Raw genomic sequence first — 20,675 nt, forward strand, 5'->3', positions numbered from 1 at the left:
ACAATGTTGTTCATCTTGAGAAGCTTCCAAACAATTCTGATAGGAAAGGAAAATTCCAGGCCGCACACACACGGGTAGTTTCCAAGGCAGCGCCTGTTCAGAACCCAGCCTTACATCCCGACGCTGTGAATCATTCGGCTACAGCCTGTCTTACATATAAATTAATTTCCAAGAGTCTGTAATAAACTCTTATATAAAAGAGTGATTTGTCAGAACCCTTTTCCCTTATTAAAAATATGTAACTAGAGAGAGCAGTTTTGTTGCAGAAGACCAAAGAAAACCAAAGACGCTTCTAAGAAAAAGGAGGGACACTGTTTAATTCACCGGCGGACTCAGGGAACAGCCTTCCAAATCTGAGTGAAGGAACACGCATGGGGCTTTCCTTTATATCTCCCTCCCTGTGATCTTGGTCCCACAAACATGGATTATGCTTCCGGTTCTTTTCGCTGGCCTTGCAAGAAGGCCCCCAGGTGTTGGGGATCTCCAGGCCATATCTGATGGTCTGGCCTGGTGCTAGTGTTAATAACCCTCCCTCCAGGGCAGTGCACTGTTCACAGTAACAGGTTCTGTAAGACCAGTATCTGGGAAGGAGAGAGGGACTTAATTATAGGTTAGCAGGAATGTACACTGAGCTTGCTGGCTTGGATTCAGATCACTAGCCCCGAATCTCAGGGTTACATTGGAATTAGCCCCTTTTATCCTTCTCAGTTTGATCTTTAGTGGTTTATACGGGTTCTGTGCTAAGCCAATACTTTTCTCTTTAGTATGCAGTGCTGATGTTTTGGGTTGAAAAGAATCCCTTCCATTTCTTTTTATAGTGTCATGAGAAGTTGGAAAGAGGAAAAACTGAGCTGAACATACAGAATAAATAACTAAATGGTGCCGTCAGTCTGCCCTTTTGTTTTCTGACGCTCCCTTCCCCATCCTTTGTGAGTCATTGAGTCAGTGAGACCCATCAAAGACACCTCAGTGTATAGAGCATTTTATGTGGAGGTTTATTTGTCATCCACACAAAGGACTAATTGCCTGCAGGCCTCCTTTCACATGGCAGTCAATGGGTTCGGATCTCCTGGGGAGCTCCTGCATTCTGCATGCATCTCTCAGGACGCTTTAGGTCTTGGTTGCATATAAAGCATCAGAAAGTTGATGTCACTCCAGTAAGGATATTAAAGGGATTTTAAACATGAGTATGGAAATGTAAACAAGAGCTTGAAGTGAAGGTACTTGCCATCATTTTCTGGTGTTTGCTTGATTTGATCAGAATGATAATTTGTGTGATAGCTATGAAGGAGGTTATGTGGCATTTCTAGGATGTAGCATGCTTCTCTTAGAATTTCAAAAGGCCCACTGGGAGGAAATTCAATTCTTGTTTTAACATGAACTTGAGGTTCTCAAAGATGATTTCTTGGATGCCTTTGTTACTGATATTGTCAATAAGATTTCATTTTAAAGAAACATTCTAAATTCTAACAAGTCAATGTACCAGACTCTGATTATAGTTTTCTATAGTGGTTTTGCCTAGATGGTTTTGTGTGTGTGTGTATGTGTGTGTGTGTGTGTGTGTGTGTGTGTGTATGCATGCACACTATAGGGGCAGATAGGTTAGATAACATTAATGTCTGAAGAATTGAAGTTACATTCTCCTGGTGTTTTAAATAATTATTTCTAACTAAGGCACGTGTTTACTAAACTTTTCCTGAAATAAATGCAGTTATTTCTTAGTATTTTTAATATTTACAGTTAAATGAGAAAATTTTAAAATAACACAATTATACATTAACTATAGCAAAGACATTTATTAATAAGACCCCCCCACCACCACCACCCAGGAAATGTGTGTCATTATGTTTCTTAGAAAAGAAAGTAGATGTTATCGGTGAAACAAATTAAAAAAAAAATTTTTTTTAAATAGCAAAACTTTAAAACACACACAGACACATAGGCACAGAGAGTGTTTGCATTCGATTGGGGGGAAAAGTGCCAGAAATAGCTGATTGAAATCTCTTCTGTCTTCCCAGCTCTAACAACTGACTTCCGGCAGGGCAGACTAGAGCAGCCAGGGGTGCTGGGGAACAACTTGTTGGGTGGGAGGGAAACACCACCCCCTCTTCTGTAAAACAGAAACAAGAATTGGGAAGGGTCTGAGATTTCGCCCTGCCTGCCAGCTAACAAGTTACCCTGCCACGGTGTCATGGATGCCACAGAGACTCCAGACTCCTGGGTCAGTGACAATGGACTTTGTTAATCATAGCAATACTAGTACCCACTGGATCAGTATTTTTCACACACTTTCTCTGAGCTCCAGTTTCCATACAGTGATGCAGAGAGGGTCAGTTGACACTTGTGTACATAGTGAGTTGTGTTATAGGAGGAGAACCCTGGGTTCAGGGAACCCGAAACTTTTATAGTGGGCAGTAAACCTGTCTAATCCTTTCCAGGATGTCTGTAGAGAAACACTACTTCTATCTTCCAAATTTCCTTGAAAAGATTGTCCACAACAAATGACACAATCATAATTCCAATCAGTTCCTCCCTCATAAGAAGTTCAGAAACTTGAGAAAATTATCTTCCAACACAAAATTCTCTGGAAAGAGACACCAAATAAGATTCTAACGAAGGTGCACTGATTTTTAGGGGCTACATAGGTGCCAGATGACATAGCCAGCAGCCACAGCGTGATTGTACTCTGTCATTTTAACAGATGGATAAAAAGTGACATGTTAGTTACATCAAGTACATATAGAGCATATCCTTTTCAAAAGGTCTCCCCTTCATTTGTGGTGGACCACCGAGTCCTGTGTAGCTGGCCAGGCGGTGGTAATCTCCATTTACACTGGTCCTTTTGTGACTTGATCGAATTCACCCCACTAGTTAATAATGTTCCCTTTGACACTAAACCTGGGGTTCCCTGCTCCCAACGTGTTGGTCTTTAGAGCACATTGCATAACTCTGTTTCCCTTCTGCCTCCTACACAAAGGACATCACTGGCCACTGTAGAGGTGACCCTGGTCCATTCCCGCGTTCCTTGTTGGTGGTTGCCAGCCCTCTCAGTTCATGTTGAGTCTTGCCCAGCCACACCCGGGGGGATTGTCTGGTGACGGTGCTGCCTGTGGTGTCCAGAGTCAGGGACTAGTTTGAAATAAGGGAAGTTACTTTCTTTAATGTTTTCTTGTTGTTCTATGTTTTATTTTCAGTTTCACTGAACACAAGCAGTCTCGCTGTTTCAGCCCCTTTCTCCCTGTGTTAATGTATCACGGCAGGTTACGGTCTCTGGTCACACCTCTTTCCTGGTCTCCTGCTGCCCCTTTATCTACTCCTTTGCCGTCTCCCCTCCACGTTCTCTCTGTGCCCTTCACCGTAAGTCTGCGTGTTCTCTGGGACATTGCCTTGGTCCTCTTCTCTACAGACTTTCTAGATGGCCTTAACAGTAACCACAGGAACAGTTATTTGTTGAGTATGTTCTATGTGCGAGGCACCCGAAGAAGCACCTTCCATGCATTATCAAATTCAGTGACCCTATGAGATGGATATTGCTGTTCTCCGTATTTTCTGGAGGAAGAGATAGAGAACTGAGGGGTTAAATTACTTGCTCAAGGTCACACAGTCAGTAAGTGGCGGAGCCCGATTTCTAACCAAAGTCTGACCCTGGAGCCACCTTGCTGACCAGCCTCACGGGTATGTGGCAGGACACCTGCTCGTGTGTGCCCGGCATTCATCTCAGTGGCGACATGTCTGAAACTGAACTCTGAAATAGACTTTTCTCCTAAAATGTCCTTCCCAGTTTCTTAAGTGACATCACAGCCTACCAGGATGCTAAGCTAAAAGCCTGGGAAGGAATGTCCATAGATTCTTCTGTCTTCCTCGTCTCCCACACGTCAGTCACTCGTCCACTCAGTGGATAGTTTGGAGGATTCAGAATTAACGAGATGAACAAAAATCCCTGCTCCCATGGAGCGTGCTTTTGTAGAAATTAATATCCCATCGTATAGGTTGGGAAACTGAGAAATAGGGAGATTAAATGACTTGCCCAAGGAAACATATTTAGGACTCAGACCCAGACATTCTGGTTCAGGAACCATGGTCTTAACCTTCCACTGTGTGCTTCCTAGAGTCATCTAGAGTCTCCTCCTCAGTCTTCTCTCCCGTCTTCATCCTCAGGCCGCTGCCTTTTGGGGCTGGTGTCCCTGTCACCAGGATTACTGTGGTAGCCCCCCAACCTGTCTGACAGCCTGCCGTCTCACCTCCCTTCAGCTCATCCTCTGAGTGGAACTGGAACGGTTGTTCTGAAGTGCAGTCTGGTCCTGTCATTCATTGTCGTGCTAAAAAGCCTTGGTTGGCTTCATGTAGCTTGGTGGTGCCTTGGTCCCCAGGACCGAGCCTGCTGTGACCAGGTCCCTGCTTAGCAGCCGCTAGCCCAGAGGTTCTCAGCAGTTACCTGGAGGGCTTGTTAATACAGGGCTTGCTGGGCCCCACCCCAGGGGCATGGGAGAATTGTATTTCTAACCAGTTCCTGGTGCTGCGGCTGGAGCAGGCCCCGCACTGGGAGGAGGCCTGCTGCGGGAGGCCTGGTGTGCCTATCTCTGCTCCCGCCTGGAAGCCCTTGCAGATTCCTGAGGGACATGCTGGTTCAGGCTTTGATCCTTTTGCACAAGCTGCTTCCTCTGCAGGAGTGATCTTCCTGTCTCCTTCCCTTTAAAGCACAGTTCACGTGTCACTTCCTAAGAAGCTTCCTCTAGCCCCGCCGTGATCCCATAGCCTCAGCTCTCTGTTTCTATGGCAACGAGTCTCCAGGAAGGCTCCATCCCCTGTGGGTAAGTTGTGGTTTTACTTATTTGTTTCCCACCCACTGCCCCTCCACATGTAGCTCCTTAAGAAAAGAGATCATCTGTTGTATTTTTCACCCTTCTGTCCTGGGCGCCTAGCACTGTGCCCAGGGTACATTGAAGATACATATTAAATGACTTGAATGATAGAACCCTACTTGTGCTTTAAGAAATTGTATTCCTATTTTAATTTTTATTTGCATTACCCTTTAAATCTTGCCCAAGATGTGTTTTTTTTAAATGTTAAGATATTCCAGCACTAAAACAGTATACACTGGAGAGTATTAGGCTTAGAGCTGCCGTGAGCTGGAGTTGACTACTTGGCTGTTTAGCCCAAACAGCGGGAGCTTATTCCCATGGAGGCTGGTATTTGTCCACAGATAACTCACTTCTGCCTGTGGTTCAAAATGCTTGAGTTACCCCTTAGCCCTCCTCAGCCTCCAGAACATTTCTCTGGTCTGTTCTGAGCCTCGGTTTTATCTAATCGGAGTTACTGATGGAATAGCCTGGGCAGCGTAAGCCTTGCTTTTTTGGACACGAAGATTAGTGGGCTGTAAACTTGCAGCCCCCGTGTTTCCATCTGGAGTTGTATTGCTTAAACCCTCCTGTTCCCTCCTATGAGCCTGCACCATCTACGTAATTTCCAAGAATCTAGGTTTTACTGCCTTCAGAGGCCTCCCTGTTTTCTCTCTTCCCATCTCAGATTCTTGCCAGAGCGTGACACAGCTCCAGACTCTAACAAAGGAGTTTCTGAACAAGGTTGTCCTTGGATTGTAGACACATCTTCAGGGGTGCCCTGGCCTTCATCTGGTGTGGAGCAAGTTCAAAGGCAGAGAGCCCCTCCGCGTCTCGGGGAAAGCAGGAGGGCAGAACTGGGTGCACAGAGCTTGGGAACACCGGGAGCTCCCCCGCCCCCTCGCCCTTTCCCAGGCCCTGCTGGGTGGTGTTGCTTTGGGAACCATTTCCAGCTGGATCATTCTTCTTCCAGAACTCCACAAGCAACCAGAGGGCAGCTCTTTCCTCCAGGGAAGCGTGGCTGACGTGTGTTTTTCTCACACCTGGTACCAGCAGTGTCTGGGGCAGTTCAGAACCCCAGTGCCTGTACCCAGGTGTTGGGAAAGGATGACAGCTGCTGCCAGATCCTTCTGACCCCCCGGATCAGCAGCATGCGTGTGCCCATTTGCACGCTTCATCATTAGCTATGAGCTTGTCACAGGCCTGAGCATGAGGGAAATTCATCTGCTCTCTTAGTTATGTCTTAGGAGCCTCTTGGTTGCAAGTAACAAAAAGCCCTCAAAGTACTTGAGCTAAGATAGGAGCAGGGAGAGACGTATAATAGAGACCCAGGGGCGTTGTGCGGGACCCAGGGTCAAGGACGTGTGGCCTGGGGCCTTGCGGATAAGGAGCAGAGAGGGGTCAGGAGTAGAAGTTACTTGTGGTCTTTCTTCTGCTTTCTACATCCACATGGTGTCTCCTCAGCACCCCCAGCCTGTTCTAGCATAAGGAAGACTGAGGCTGGCAAAAGCCACAGTGTCCAAACCCCGTTTCCTGGGGAGGAGAGACTCTGCCTCAGCCTGGCGTTTGAGTCACAAGTCCCACGTCAGCCTAGAGAGGGTAGAGTGTGGCGGGGCCCCCTTTGCAAACCTGGCTGCAGGGCTCCCATAGGGTGAGGGGAAGTTTTTAAAAAGAGGTGGTGTAGTTTCAGAAGCTAGCCCAATCAGTATTGGTTATAATTTATATCCCACACTAGCGGCCCGATGCATGAAATTCGTGCACATTAAAAGGGGATTAATTAGAGGAAATAATTTAATATTGCTGTTTGCCCTTTCTCTGTAATAGAAGTGTCAGAGATAAAAGAAAATTAGTAAAAATGTATATGAAAACCTTCCTCCTGTCAGAGTCTGGGGCGCACCATGGGACCCAGAGTCAAGTCCCCGCCTACCCACATGTGCCTCAAAATCTCATGAGACCCAGACCCGGCCGCCCCCCACCCTCCATTGGGCTAGATCCAGACCTGGCCAGTCCCACCCTTGTCAAGCCCCATCGGGCAGGGGACATAGCTTCAGGTCCCTTGGCCCGGTGCCAGGACGGGGGCATGGCCTGAGGTCCCCCAGCCCAGACCAGGGCGGGGGGTGTGCCTTGAGGTCCCCCATCAAGCCCTGCCAGGTGGGGGACACGGCCTGAGATCCCCTGTCAAGCCCCACTGGGTGGGGGGCATGGCCTGAGGTCACCCATCAAACCCTACCAGGTCGGGGGGGTGCAGCCTCGGTCCCCTGTCAAGCTCCGCTGGGCGGGGGGCGCAGCCTGAGTTCCCCGACCCAACACTGGGGGTGCACCTTGAGGTCCCCTGTCAAGACCAGCCAGGCAGGGGGGCACAGCCTCAGGTCCCCTGGCCCGGTGCTGGGGTGGGGGTCAGGCCTGAGGTCCCCCGGCACCAGGCTGGGGTGGGGGGCACGGCCTGAAGTCCCCTGTCAAGCCCCACCTGGTGGGGAGCGTGGCCTGAGGTCCCCTGGCCTGGCGCTGGGGCAGGGAAAGCAGCCTGAGGTCCCCTAGCCCAGCACTAGGATGGGAAGCGTACCTTGAAGTCCCCTGTCAAGCCACGCCAGGTGGGGGGCATGGCCTGAGGTCCCCCGGCCTGGTGCTGGGGCTGGGGGGAGCAGCCTGAGGTCCCCTAGCCCAGCACCAAGACAGGAAGCACACCTTGAGGTGCCCTGTCAAGCCCCACGGGGGCGGGGGAGGGCGTAGCCTCAGGTCCCTGCTGATTGCTCCATAAGGCTCCTTTTGGGAACTTGGCCTCGGCTGTGGGTGCCGCCATCTTTGTGATGGAGTGGTGGTCAATTAGCATATTCCCTCTTTATTAGATAGGATTCCTCCAAAAGGATTTTTTTAAATGAGGTATAATGACGCCCAGCTGATGTGGCGCAGAGGTTGAACGTGGACCTATAAACCAAGAGTTCACTGCTTGATTCCCAGTCAGGGCACATACCCGAGTTGCTGGCTTGATCCCCAGATGGGGGCATGCAGGTGGCAGCTGATCAATGTCTCTCTCTCATTGATGTTTCTGTCTCTCTCTCCCTTCCTCTCTCTGTAAAATCAATAAACTCATATTAAAAAACAGGTACAATGAAACCAGAACTTCTTTACAAAGGATGTCATATAAAAGAAGTGATAATGTTAGGGAAAGCGAGGATGCATCAAGAAGCCCTGATGGGAAGAAATGCATTTTAACGTGGGGCTTCAGCATTTGTAGGTTTTAGATTCTGGGGACAATGTGCTCAGAATTCCTGAACCAGGCAGCTAAAATAAGAAATAGAAAAGATGTGAAATTAAACACGACCTCAGTATTCTGACTGGAATATCTTTTAATCGTTAATTTTCAATGCATGGGGATACTTGTGTCCATGTCCCGGGAGGCACCTCCAGCTGCTGTTGGGGAGGGAGAGGACTGACCGGAGGGCAGGTGCTGCTGTCCCTTAAATGGGTACATGCTCCCTGATTAACGGTCCCCGTCACTCCTGTGGTGTGAACCCAGGTCATGTCCCTCCTTAAAATCGTGTGTGTGTGTGTGTGTGTGTGTGTGTGTGTGTGTGTGTGAAGGGCAAATTAGGATCCATGGGGAGAGTGGCTCAGAAGTTCAGAGAGGGCCGCTGATCTCTGAGAGCAAGGCTGTGCCCTCGTTTGGAGAAACAGGTCCAAACTTCGGGGGAGGCAGGCTGAGAAGTGCCTGAGGAAGGGGAGGGGACCGGCATGCATGCAGCACTGGCTGCACCAGGCACCTGCTGGGCTCGGTGACTCTCGCCAGGCCCGTCATGATCGCCTGGCCTCTGCCGTGGTTTTGTGCATTCCCTGGAGTGCCCTTGCTATCTGCAATTGACAGGTGATGACCATGGGCACTAGGAAGTCGGGAAACCCTCCTGTGATTCTTCTCTTCCGGTAGAAACCACAGTTGTTGCCCCAGCCTTCAAAGACCAACCCAGCCTGGCTCCTGTTACCCCTGCGCTGTGCACGCTGGCCCTCTCCCGGCGACTGTTCCTCCAGCGTGCCCGTACACCCCCTCCTCCAGCCAGGCTGTTCCTTTGCCTGGAGCTCCATTCCCTGATATCCGTCGGCCAGCTCCTTCATCTCTGTCACATTTGCTCATCCAGCGCTTTCTTAATGCAGACTTGCCATGCCCGTTCTATTTTAATATTGCAGTACCCCCCTCCACATTCCGGTCCCTTCTGCTGCTCTCCTTCCCCACAGGGCTTCTCGGCTTCTAAAAGTCCATGCAATCCACTCCTTTATATTTCCTTTCCTTGCCTTTGTCTCCCCACACACCACCACTGGAGTGTCGGCCATAGCACAGGCACTGTCGTCTGTTCTGGCTCCTGATTTATCCAAGCGTCTCCAGGGCTGCCTGGCTCCTAGTAGAGGATCAGGAAGTCTGTGCTGAACGAATAGAGAGCCTTCCCTGAGATCACAGCACCAGGCTGAGCTGGGGCCGGTGCACCAGCAGGCTGCGTGTGGTCAGACCAGAGGGAGGAGGGTCCGGGCGAAGTGAAGTGAGGGAGGCGGACCCAGCTCATTGCTGAATGTCCTGTTTACAGGTTTGAGCTTTATCTGTTATTCCATCTTCTGTGGATTCTGGACAGTTTGCATGTGCAAATTGGGACACAGGGACCCAGTGGCAAAATTGGGATCGACTTTCTGAGCATTGACTTTTCCACCAGCCCAAGCTTCCTCCTTAGAACTGGCAAGAATTCTGCCCAGAGGCCTTTTATTCCTGAAATCAGCCCCTGCTCTATAAAGACAAGGTGTGTTTATGTTACCATATGGGTGGACTGCCACACCTCACCCACCCCTGCCAGGATGGGAGTGTTGTTCGCACTAACGCGTCAGAAAAGATCTAATAAAAAGAACACGTGTTGCAGTTTCAGAAAAATACATCTCTCCTAATGGCCCTCTCTCGTTCCTCTCTTCTGTGCCAAATGTTTTCAATGCATCTCTCCTGTTTATTCAGGCAGAGCTTAAAATTTCAAAAAAAACCCCAACAAACCCTTCATCAGAATGATGAAGGGATAACAATTCCACCCATTGTTATTTAAGATAATATTTTTGAGGCTCCAGTTGAGGTGAGAAGATTAATCTGACTTTTGTTTTCCTCCATCATGATTACATTGCTGCATTATTATTTTGAGTTTGTTCATGGAATTCTGGGCAGATGCCATTGACGTAATTGTTATTTTTTTTTTAAGTATTTAAGAGTTGTCTGTGAATTTTAATGTATACATAGATTAATTTTAATCTATATATAACTGCTCCTCCCCCCCACTTTTTTTTTTTTTTTTTTTTTTTTTTTTTTACGTTAGAGAGAGGAAGGGAGAGGGAGAGAGAAAGATCCACCGATTGCCTTTTATATGCACCTCAACTGGGGATCAAATCCACACCCAGGCACGTGCCCTGACTGGGAATCAAACCCAAGACCCTTCAGTGCATAGGACGACGCTCCAACCAGCGGAGCCACACTGGCCGGTAACTGCTTCCTCTTATGAATAAAGGTAGTGGGTGGTGGTGGACATGTATATCGATTTTAAATAATTTATTTTTTAAAGTATGCAAGCTGAAATTTGCTTCGAAGGAAATTCAGATAACAGCCAAAATACCCATGAAAGAAAACTGTCCTTCAGAAATGCCACTGGATCTCAAGCTAGTTACAAAATTAGCCCCCGAGAGTCATTTCTGGCAGAGAGGACATAAGATGGAATTTGAAGAGCCATCCATGTGGAAGATGCTGGAATCACAGGCATTATCCCTAACACCTCCCTCTCCTTCACCCTTGCCCCCCCTTCACCATATCCAGTCATCACTGAAAATGTCAGCTGTACTTCTAAATAGTTTTATTTCCTTTTATGTCCCTAATACATTTCAGTCCAGGACATGATCAGTCTTGTCTGTATCGGTCTTATCTCCCTCCAGTCCCAGTGAATCTAATCTGTTTTGCAGCCCAGGTCATCATTTCTCCAAAGCCCAAATATGATAATGACTAGACTCCTCACCCCGCCGCAGCTCACTACACACAGGCAGCCCTTAAATGGCTTTCTGTCACTCTTAGGGCAATGCCGAGATTCCTTAATGTGGCTTACAGGGCCCTGCATGGGCTGGTTCATGCTTGTACTCTAACTGCAAATCTTCCCTATCCTCTTCACTTGCCCCATTCTCTGTGCACCAGCCACACCAGTCACCTTTTAGACTAGGAGTCGGGAACATCTGGCCCACGGGTCGTAGAAGGCCCGAGAAATCATTTGTTCTGGCCTTGCCAAGGCAGGCATTAGGGGTGAGTTAATTAAATGTTTGACCAAATACAGCAGGCTAATTTTTAAGCTGATAATTTTGTATGGCCCACAAATGATGTTATAAATATCCAAATGGCCCTTGGCAGAAAAAAGCTTCCCCACCCCTGTTTATACCCTTTGACTTGCCAGGCTACTGCCACCACAGCATACCTTTAGTGTGTACATGCTCGCCCCTCTGCTTGAAATACTCTTCTTTTTTTATTTTTGCCATTTAATGTCTTCTCATCCTGCAGACCCCAGTTCCTCCATCCCACTCAGAAAAGCCTTCCTGGGATGCTCTCTGGTCAAATCCCCTCTAATAGTCTCTATTGGCCTTATTTTCTTTTCCTTTATGGCACCATCAAGGACAATTTTGCCTTTCGTGCTTTGATGATGTGGTTACAATCTTACTGGACTGCAGGTTGACAGGGGGCAGAAACTGTATCTTACCGCATGTGTCACAGAGAACAGTAGTGTGTAGCCCCAAGTAGGAGCTCAGAAAGGTTTGCTGAGGATTGTAGATGGATGGATGGATGGCTCCTCAAAGTACCCATTTTTGTGCCAGTTAGAACAGAGCGCAGGTTCATGTCCAAGATGTTGGAGGCTCAGCAAGGACCAAAACAACAGATGGAGGAGGAGATCTTCCACTCCTCAGAGAAAAGGGGGCAGACGCGTCCCTCCTGGCATAGATACGCCGTCACCCATGTCTCCACCTAGGTCCATTTTCCTCTCCCGCTTTTCCTGAGCACCCGCTCTGCCGGCTCTGTTCCGCCAAGCCCAGCAGGCTGCGTCAGCATGCCACTCTCAGTGCACCCGGTGCCCCGAACACCTAGAAATTAAAGGAGCAATTTTGAGTGTCAGGACAAGAGTTTCAGTATAATTGTCCATCCGTTACTTGTCTGGGCAAACATTTCATACACATTAGGAAAGTATTATAATAGTTTCGTGCGTGGGCTGAGGAGTCATTTCCTGAGCATCCCAGCACAGGCACCTGTGCGATCTTGGGAGCATTGCCTAAAGCAGCCGTGGGCAAACTACGGCCCGCGGGCCGGATCCGGCCCGTTTGGCTGTTCTATCTGGCCCGCGGAGCCGAAAGAGCGGAGGGTTCTCTTGCTCTCCCCTCCGCTCCTTTACTTTGAATTTATATTAGTTCACACAAACACTCCATCCATGCTTTTGTTCCGGCCCTCCGGTCCAGTTTAAGAACCCATTGTGGCCCTCGAGTCAAAAAGTTTGCCCACCCCTGGCCTAAAGTGTCTAAGTCTCAGTTTCCTCATCTATAAAATGGTGATCATAGCACCTACCACATGGGGTTGTTGAGGGACCCTTCAGATCAGCATTGTTCAAGAGTAATATAGTGCAAGCCACATAGATAACTTAAAGGTTGCAGTAACTGTATTTAAAAAAGGGAAATGAAACAAGTGAAATTAATTTTAATAATATATTTTGTTTCACCCAATACATCAAAAGCTTTATCATTTCAACAGGGTCGTCAATGATAAAACAAGTATTAATGAGATATTTACATTATTTTCATTCACATTAAGACTCTATAGCTCATCTCAGGTTGAACGAGCCACAGGTCAGAGGCTCAGTAGCCGGTGGCTACTACATTAGGCAGAGCTGTTGCAGCTAATTCATAAAAAACACAGCACCTAGCTCCTACTTGCATTCAACAAGTGTTGGCAAAATTATTGTTATTCCTTTGAAACACCAAAACTCGGGTGGACAAACATTTGTGCTCATGTTTGCATACATTGCCGTGTGGGAAGACGCGTCGGATCTGTTTTTCTGTTCCTCGGGAATGAGGAGTTGCCTGTAAGTGTTCTCAGCTGTTCCCTCCCTGTGCACGAGCCTCCCGGTTTCCTAATGAGGTCAGCTGGGAGGTTTATGGTCCTCTTTTCTGAGGGAGGTGGGAAGGGGGACTCTGAGTGCCTCAGTGCTGCGTGCCTGTCTCTGTTTTTTGGCTCCTCTCTGTTTAATTACATGGAGCTGGAACAACTTGATTCTAAAACAAAACACATGGGCTGAGAGTAATCGGAGGACATTTGCTAGTGATGTAGCTGCGAAGGTATGTGGTGTGGAGGCCCCGGCCCGCACCGCTCTCTTGCTTAGGTATTGAGTGCGATCCTTGTCTTTAAATCCGGGGTTTGTTCTCCAAGTTCTTAAACCTTTGTTTGGAAAGCCACGGTTAAAGCAGAACATATTGGAGCAAGATTATAAAGGAACAGTCTGTGCGTCTTCTTTTAAATCCTGAGTTGTGTTTTGTTTTTTTTCCCCTTTTTTTGTGGGAAACTATTGGTTTCCAATCCATGTATATGGTCTGTGAGAGCAAAAGGGTTTTCCAAGTGGCAGGAAGAGAAAGGAGAACTTTATACAAAGAGGAGAAAGTTGACCCACTGTGGAATTTCTCTGTTTTCTACTTCCCTCCATGGCGGACCCCAGGGTGGGGCATTTCTGTTCTTCAGCCAGTTCTCAGGCGAAGGTGAGGTGTTCATCTCCTTCTACCCCAACTTCCCTTTGCTCCCTGGAGAGGGAATGTGTCATGTCCTGTTCTGATTCCATAGGATTCTAACCCGAATGCCGCAGCTTTCTGTGCCGTGGGGAATGGGGATTCATCAAGGCTGGTGAGGACTTCGATGTTAGACTTCCCTGGGCTCAGATCTCTGCGTTCCCAGCTGTGTGCCTCTGGGAGCCTCACTAACCTGTGCCTGTATTTCAAAATAAACTTGTCGTGATGCTAGAGAGAGAGACTGCCCACAAAGCACAGTGGCTGTGAGGCATCGAGGGAAATAAATGTTAGCGATTTGGCAGGGCCCTCAGCGAGGTGACATGTCCCACCTCTTCGGCAGCAAGAAGCACAGCTGACGGCAGTGTCCTCTGCCACATCCGCCCACCTCGTGGTGATGCTGTGATTAATGCTGCATCAGGGGAGATGGGAACATTTGTCCGAGGAGGGCGTTAGCGTTAGAGAGTCAGGCATCTCGTGGGATTCATTCGATGTCCTCTGTGTGGAGCCAAGCGCCCAGTGCCTTCTAGGTGTGATGGGATCCTGTGTGTACTCCTGTCCCCTGTTTCCCAGTTGGGCCTATGACCTAGAAGTGAGAGAGAGAGAGAGAGAGAGAGAGAGAGAGAGAGAGAGACATGCTGAGTGACTTTATTTTTGTACCACAGAGCCCCAAGTCCCTTGGGGGATGGCATCTTTGTGGTTTTGGGTCAGAAACGTGAAGTGAAATAGCAGTCTGACCCGGGCAGTAGAGAGGTTGACCATCGTTTTCCTGTTGGGATGTTGAAAACAAGAAATCTTGAGAAAACACTTCTCACATGTCTGAGAGCAAAAGAAGGAGGCAGGGGTCCTCAGTTTTGGCCACTCCAAGGCCACACTGGAGCACGCCACTCCAAGGCGTGCAGGAGCCCAGAACATATCGCGCAGCCTCGTGGCGATGCCGGGTCGTTGCAGGGAGACTGGGGAAGTCCTGCTTTTAAAAACACCGCCCATTTTCAGGGTGGTCCATTGTGCATTTTGGGTTCTCTTCCCTCTGCTCCCGCTGCTCGCCCAGCCCCTGTCGGATTGTTAGCCGAAGCCTGCGAAGTGTCACTGCCGGCAGCCAGTGGTGAAGGCCTCCCAGGTGGACGGCTCTCAGGTTTCCCTGGGCCTGGGAGGAAGGGCCACCCTCACTGTCCTTTCCCGCGCGCACTCTGCTCGGTGGACAGCTCTCCTGACATTTAGCTTAATCCAGATGTCAGTGAAATAAACAGTCGCTGCCGCCATCAGCCTGCCTCTGCTCAGCCACCCATTCTTTCCCCGTCAGTGTTTGGACAGGAAATGCTGAGTTGCTAATGAAGGTGAGGAATGAGTCTTTCCTCGTGGCCAGTTGCACCCAGTCTGATCACTGAGCGCTTAGTGGATGGACAGCACTGTATAGTGTGTCATCACACCTGTTAACACCCTGATTATAAGCGACATTATTGTTTTTGGTATAGTCAAGGCAAAAATACTATGAGGTACCATCGACTAAAAACAATCTTTGTATATACATTTTTTTAATATATGTGGATGTATCATTTTTAAAATGTTTTACTATTATTATTATTATTATTATTATTATTATTGCTTTAGAGAGAGGGGAAGGAGCGGGAGAGACAGATGGAAACATCGATGAGAGAGAAACATCGATTGGTTGCCTGCTGCATGCCCCTTGCTGGGGATGGAGCCCACAGCCCAGGCATGTGCCCTGACTGGGGACTGAACAGTAACCTCTTGATACATGGGATGGCACTCAATCCGCTGAGCCACCCCGCCTGGCAGAGGTACCATCGATTTTAAGACACATCCCAATTTCACCTCACGTGGTTACCGTGTGTGTGTGTGTGTGTGTGTGTGAACACTTACGTTCTATTCTTAGCAAATGTCAATTATACAACACATTGTTATGAACTGTAGTCAACACGTCAGACATTAGATTATCAGATCATATTCATCTTTTGACTGAAAGTTTGTACCCTTTTACCCATTTCTCCCTATTTCTCCCACCCCTGGAAACCACTTTCTCCTCCCATTTCTATGAGTTTGACTTACTCATTTTTAGATTTCACATATAAGTGATACCATGTGGTCTTTGTCCTCCTGGCTTGTTTCATGTAGCATCATGTCCTTCAGGCTTATTCATGTGCTCCCACGTGGCGGGCTTTCCTCCTTTTTGAAGGCTGAATAATATGTCATTGCATATATACACCCACTTTTTTTTTACCCAACCCCTTTTAATGATGTAATAACTTTAACCAAGGGGGATTCTGTTTTAGTTTTAGTTTTTTCTTTTTTTTTTTTTTTCTGTTAAAGACTGTTACTCAGATTTTAGAATAAATTGGTTTTCAGCCAGGTAAAGTGGCAAAAGAATTGATTGAAAACTTTCTAATTTATATTAGTAAAAACACGGTGTTTACTCTTACACTGCTTTCTCTTTCTTTTTCAGTTTCTGGGAATAGCATTTCTTGGAATTGGACTGTGGGCGTGGAATGAAAAAGTAAGTTGAATATCATAAAAATGCACACATCCGGGTTGTTAGAAGCTGCACATAATACTCTATGTTCTCTTTTTCCTCTTTGAAACAAACATTGTTTGGGGGCTGGGTCAAAAGGTGAAGGGATTAAGTAAAAAAAACAAACAAAGAAACAACCCCTAGACACAAACACCAGTATGGTGATTACCAGAGGAAAGAGGTGTAGGGGAAGGTAGCAGAGGGTAAAGGGGGAGTAAATGGTGATGGAAGGAGACTTGACTTTGGGTGGTGAAGACAGTGCAATCAATATACAGATGATATATCATAGAATTGTACACCCGAAACCTATGTAAGTTTATTAACCAGTGTCACCCCAATACATTTAATAAAAAAACAAACAAATATGGTTCTTTAAGGAAAGTGTTTTTGTAAGATAATGGCATATTTTAGGAATGGAGCCTAAACTGACCAGAATCCTAAATAATAAAGAGGTGATATGCAAATTGACCATCACTCCAACACACAAGATGGCCACCCCCATGTGGTCAAAGATGGCCGCTACAAGGTGGCCGGCAGGGGAAGGCAGTTAGTGGTGACCAGGCTGGCAGGGGAGGGCAGTTAGGGGCAATTGGGCCAGCAGGGGAGCAGTTAGGTATCAATCAGGCTGGCAGGGGAGTGGTTAGGGGATGATCAGGCAGGCAGGCAGGCAAGCAGTTGGGAGCCAGCAGTCCTGGATTGAGAGAGGGATGTCCAACTGCCCCTTTAGGCCTGATCCCACCAGAGTGGGACATCCCTCGAGAGGTCCCAGATTGGAGAGGGTGCAGGCTGGGGTGAGGGACCCCCCCTCATGCACGGATTTCATGCACTGGGCCTCTAGCATCAAAATAATTACAGAAGTAACAGTACACGCGCACAACAGAGACTGTACATTGGAATCGTATCAGTGAGCCAGAGGTACGTGCTCCATGGAAGCTTTCCTCCTGGCACAGGAATTTCAATTATGCTCATTAATATCACTAAACTACCTGCAGCCTTCTTTCTCTTTTATTTATTTTTTAACCTTTTGGAAGCTTACTCAAGCCATAAAGATTATTACTATTTTTTTTTTTAGTGTGAGCGTTATGTGATCAGCTGTTAGCATGTCCTGTGAAGGAAGCTGGATATCATTTGTGTTTGAATAGCAGATAAACTTATCATTAATGCTAAAGAATGTGAACACTTATCATTAGTGCTAAAGAATGAGAATACTGCCTGCTGATTGAAAGCATTTAGGAATATTCCAAATTTATGATCAAATACAGGAGAGTGAAAGGAAGAATCTGGAAGCAGGGAGTGGCATGTTGTAGGCTGCAGTGAGGACACAGCGCCGGGCAGTGTGTGCTAAGCAGCACCCTCGTGGCACCACGTCCCAGGTCACCCCTCCACTCGACTCCCCTCCCATCCGCACCTTGTAATTTTCCTGTATGGCCTTCCCTATGGAGGCCAAGCACCGGGACTCGGAAATAAATACAAGCTCTCCTTCTCCCTGGTTTGGTAGTGGAAGCCTTGGCAGCATGTACCCGCCCTGGTGCTTGGCCACACAGCACAGCTTTATCATCTCCCACCTTGTAAGAAGGAGGGGTGGATGGACTGGTCAAAAGTTGTAAACTAAGAGGTTGGCTTAACTTCTCCCAGAAGATTGTTCCCTTATCTCTGTGGTATGTCACCCTTTGAGCTAGACCAGAGCCCGAAGCCAAGAGTTTCTTTGAAGTGTTCTATGTGTTAAGAAGGGAGAGGAAAGCTCAGCAAGTCTGGTAAACAAAAGCCCCTCCAATGCCAGTAGGAATTTCCACCACTAAAACCATGTTCGGATAGACAGCATCAAGGGGTTTTGAAATGAAAGGCCTTCTGTTTATTTACCAAATACTTCTGTGAAATGTCAAAAGGTTTACGGGAAGTGAGCCACCTTCCAGGGCGGGGATTACTGATGAAGGGAGACAAGTTAAGTTCCCCAAACAGAGATGATTTTATCTCTAGAAACTTTTATGTTGAACACAGGTCTTCTCTTGGTTTAGGACTAGCTTCTGCCTCAATCCCCGGATTAGCTGGGAGATTTGTGTTGGTGGAAGCTCAGAAATTCTGCTTTTCGAAGCCCTCTGGTTGGCTCAGTGCTGAATCACACAGCTTTTTATAACTCTGCTTCCATGAGAGTCCAATTCCATCTGCTTTGAAAAGATGCTAGGAGGCCTTAAATGAATGAATTGTCTAGTCTAGCAATAAACAGACAATTGGTTGTTTCGAAGGCTTTTTTCTCTCTTTGTGAAGTATAATTATCTTTTTGTTTCATCCGTTGCACCAAATGTCTCTTCTCTGATAAAATCACAAAATTCTAAAACTAGCAAATATCAGAGCAAGGGGGTGATGCGGTCTTTGGGAGTGGGGGGGATGCAGTATCAGTCCCTTCTTTGTCAGGGCCACTGGCAGTAAATGGAAAGTTTCTCTGGAGAGCTGACGTTACTTGGCCAAGGTCACCAGCTGCTGTGTAGCAGGCCTCTGTGTGCTGGGACCAGATGGAGGCAGCAGAGGGAGAGGACAGACAGCAACCCAATTTGGTGGGCCCTGCTGCACGCGGGCCCTGGACCTGGGGTGCGGCAGTGAGTGATGCAGAGCCCCCGCCCCCCCTGGAGCTTGCATTCCAGTGGGGGCGCTGTCAGGAAGCGGTCAACTAGCCGAGGATGTGTTCAGGCGCTGGTAAATGCTGCTGAGAAATGTGAGCTGCAGGGTAAGGGCTGCTTAGAGAGTGGTGACGGAAGAGGCCTCTTTTTGACAGAGCCCTTGGGAATGGCCTCCTGAGGAGGTGGCATTGGAGCAGAGACCTGGAGGAAGGAGGAGGGATCTGCAGAGGTTCGAGAGAATAGCATTCTGGGCAGAGGAAATAGCGAGTGGGGTGGCCCTGAGTCAGAGACTCAGTGATTCCTAGGAATAGGAGGAAGGCCAGGAGGCCTGGAAGGAGGGAACAAGGGCAAGAAGAATAGGGGGTGTGGCAAGAGAGGCAGGCAGAAGCCCAGCAGGCAGGGTCCTGCAGAAGTTTGGGTGAGAGGAAGTCACCAGGGCATACTGACAAGGGAGTGTCTAGAACTGGCTTTGTTTTAAGATGGCTCTGCTTGCTGTGTGGAAAAATAGCACAGCTTTGGGGCTGAACAGACCTGAGTTCAGCACTGGCTTCTCCATTTACCACCCGTGTGACTCTGGGCAGCTGTGTGAACTTCTCTGAGATCCGCTTTCCTTGTTTGTGCAATAGGGACACTAGCATCACCTCAGAGGATCGTTGTGCGGATTAAAGGAGATGGCCCCCAAGACAACGCCCGCTGTACAGCAAATGCTTCTCGGCGACATGGCTCCCTCCCCTGGACGCATGACTGTAGCGTGCCCACTCCTACATGGGGACTGGGGCGGGATGGGGCCTTTGGAAGCTGCCTCCGATTTTAGGAGAATTCCAGGTTCTGATTCATGGACCCCAGAGAATTGGTTTGGTTTGGGGGGCTCCTAAGGAGGATGTGATGTGCATCGATCACCTTGGTAACTGCAGAGGATGCTCTGTCAAAGCCCATTGGGTTAACTTCTCAGCTGGACCAGGCCTCTGACAGGGTGAGGTTGGAGGTGAAACACAGCCAGCCACAGGTGGTGGGTGGCCTGCACCTGCAGGTGGTTACTCCAGCCTGTGAGTCAGTAAGTCACCCCCCCACCGTGGAGAGAGCAGGGACATTTACTTGAAAGGAGGCCTGGAGGCAAGTCTCTGAACTGGGTCACGACCGGAAGGGCCAGATTTAATACACATTTCTATGTGGACTGCAGAAACATTGGAGGCACACATTATCATGCCTCATACTTACTTAATTCCAGGCCAAGTTTTAAACAAGGGCTAATATTACTATTGACTATTACACGTAATAATTAAATGATTCATTTCTAAATTCCAAATCGCCTGTGAGGATGCAGTGGATGACTGTGTCTCCAGAGAAAACTGGTTTACGGGTAGCTTTTCAGAAATAACAGGGGCTGCTGTGTCAGAAGGAACATTAGCAATTATGTGGCATGAGCTGCTGTTGCACAGCAGGCCCGGTGGCAACTAGCCAGGACCAGTTCTTTCATCCAAGTAACGTTTATTGAGCACGTAGCATGGGAAAGGGCTCGCGCTGGACCCCGGGATGTAATTCCTCTGGGAATGTCCAGTCTAGAAGGGCGCACATCTATGTGTAAAATGTATCCATGTACACATAAAATGTTGTAATAAGTGCTCACTTGAAGTGTAAGTTTAGCAGTTCCTACGGCAAAGTACTCACCACTTGTCTCTTTGGGTTACTCTTACTGTTGGAAAGACCTTCCTTGCACCAAAGTAGACCCATGTTCTCATAGTTTGCACTCACTGGTTGTTGGATCCCACAGAACCAGTCCTTCTCCAGGTTGGCCCTGGAGTTGTTCAGGGTGGAGTCCTGGTTTCTGCTGAGTTTCTTGGCTAAATATCTGCTCCTCTTTGGGTGGAGTCCCTTCAGCATCTTGGT

The 20,675-nt window shown here is 48.0% G+C and overlaps 1 protein-coding gene across 4 annotated transcripts in view; it reads left to right on the forward strand.

Annotated features, from left to right (window-relative positions):
* TSPAN5 (tetraspanin 5) overlaps nucleotides 1-20,675 on the forward strand; it is a 180,809-nt gene that overhangs the window by 133,591 nt on the left and 26,543 nt on the right. For all 4 annotated transcript variants that reach the window (XM_080685559.1, XM_080685561.1, XM_080685558.1 and 1 more), the window contains one exon: nucleotides 16,108-16,158. In XM_080685559.1, the coding sequence (XP_080541685.1) occupies nucleotides 16,108-16,158 (51 nt within the window). The remainder of the gene's footprint in view (nucleotides 1-16,107; nucleotides 16,159-20,675) is intronic.

The sequence above is a fragment of the Plecotus auritus genome (genome assembly GCF_963455305.1).
Source record: "Plecotus auritus genome assembly, chromosome: 1".
In the NCBI taxonomy this organism is placed as follows: Eukaryota; Metazoa; Chordata; class Mammalia; order Chiroptera; family Vespertilionidae; genus Plecotus; species Plecotus auritus.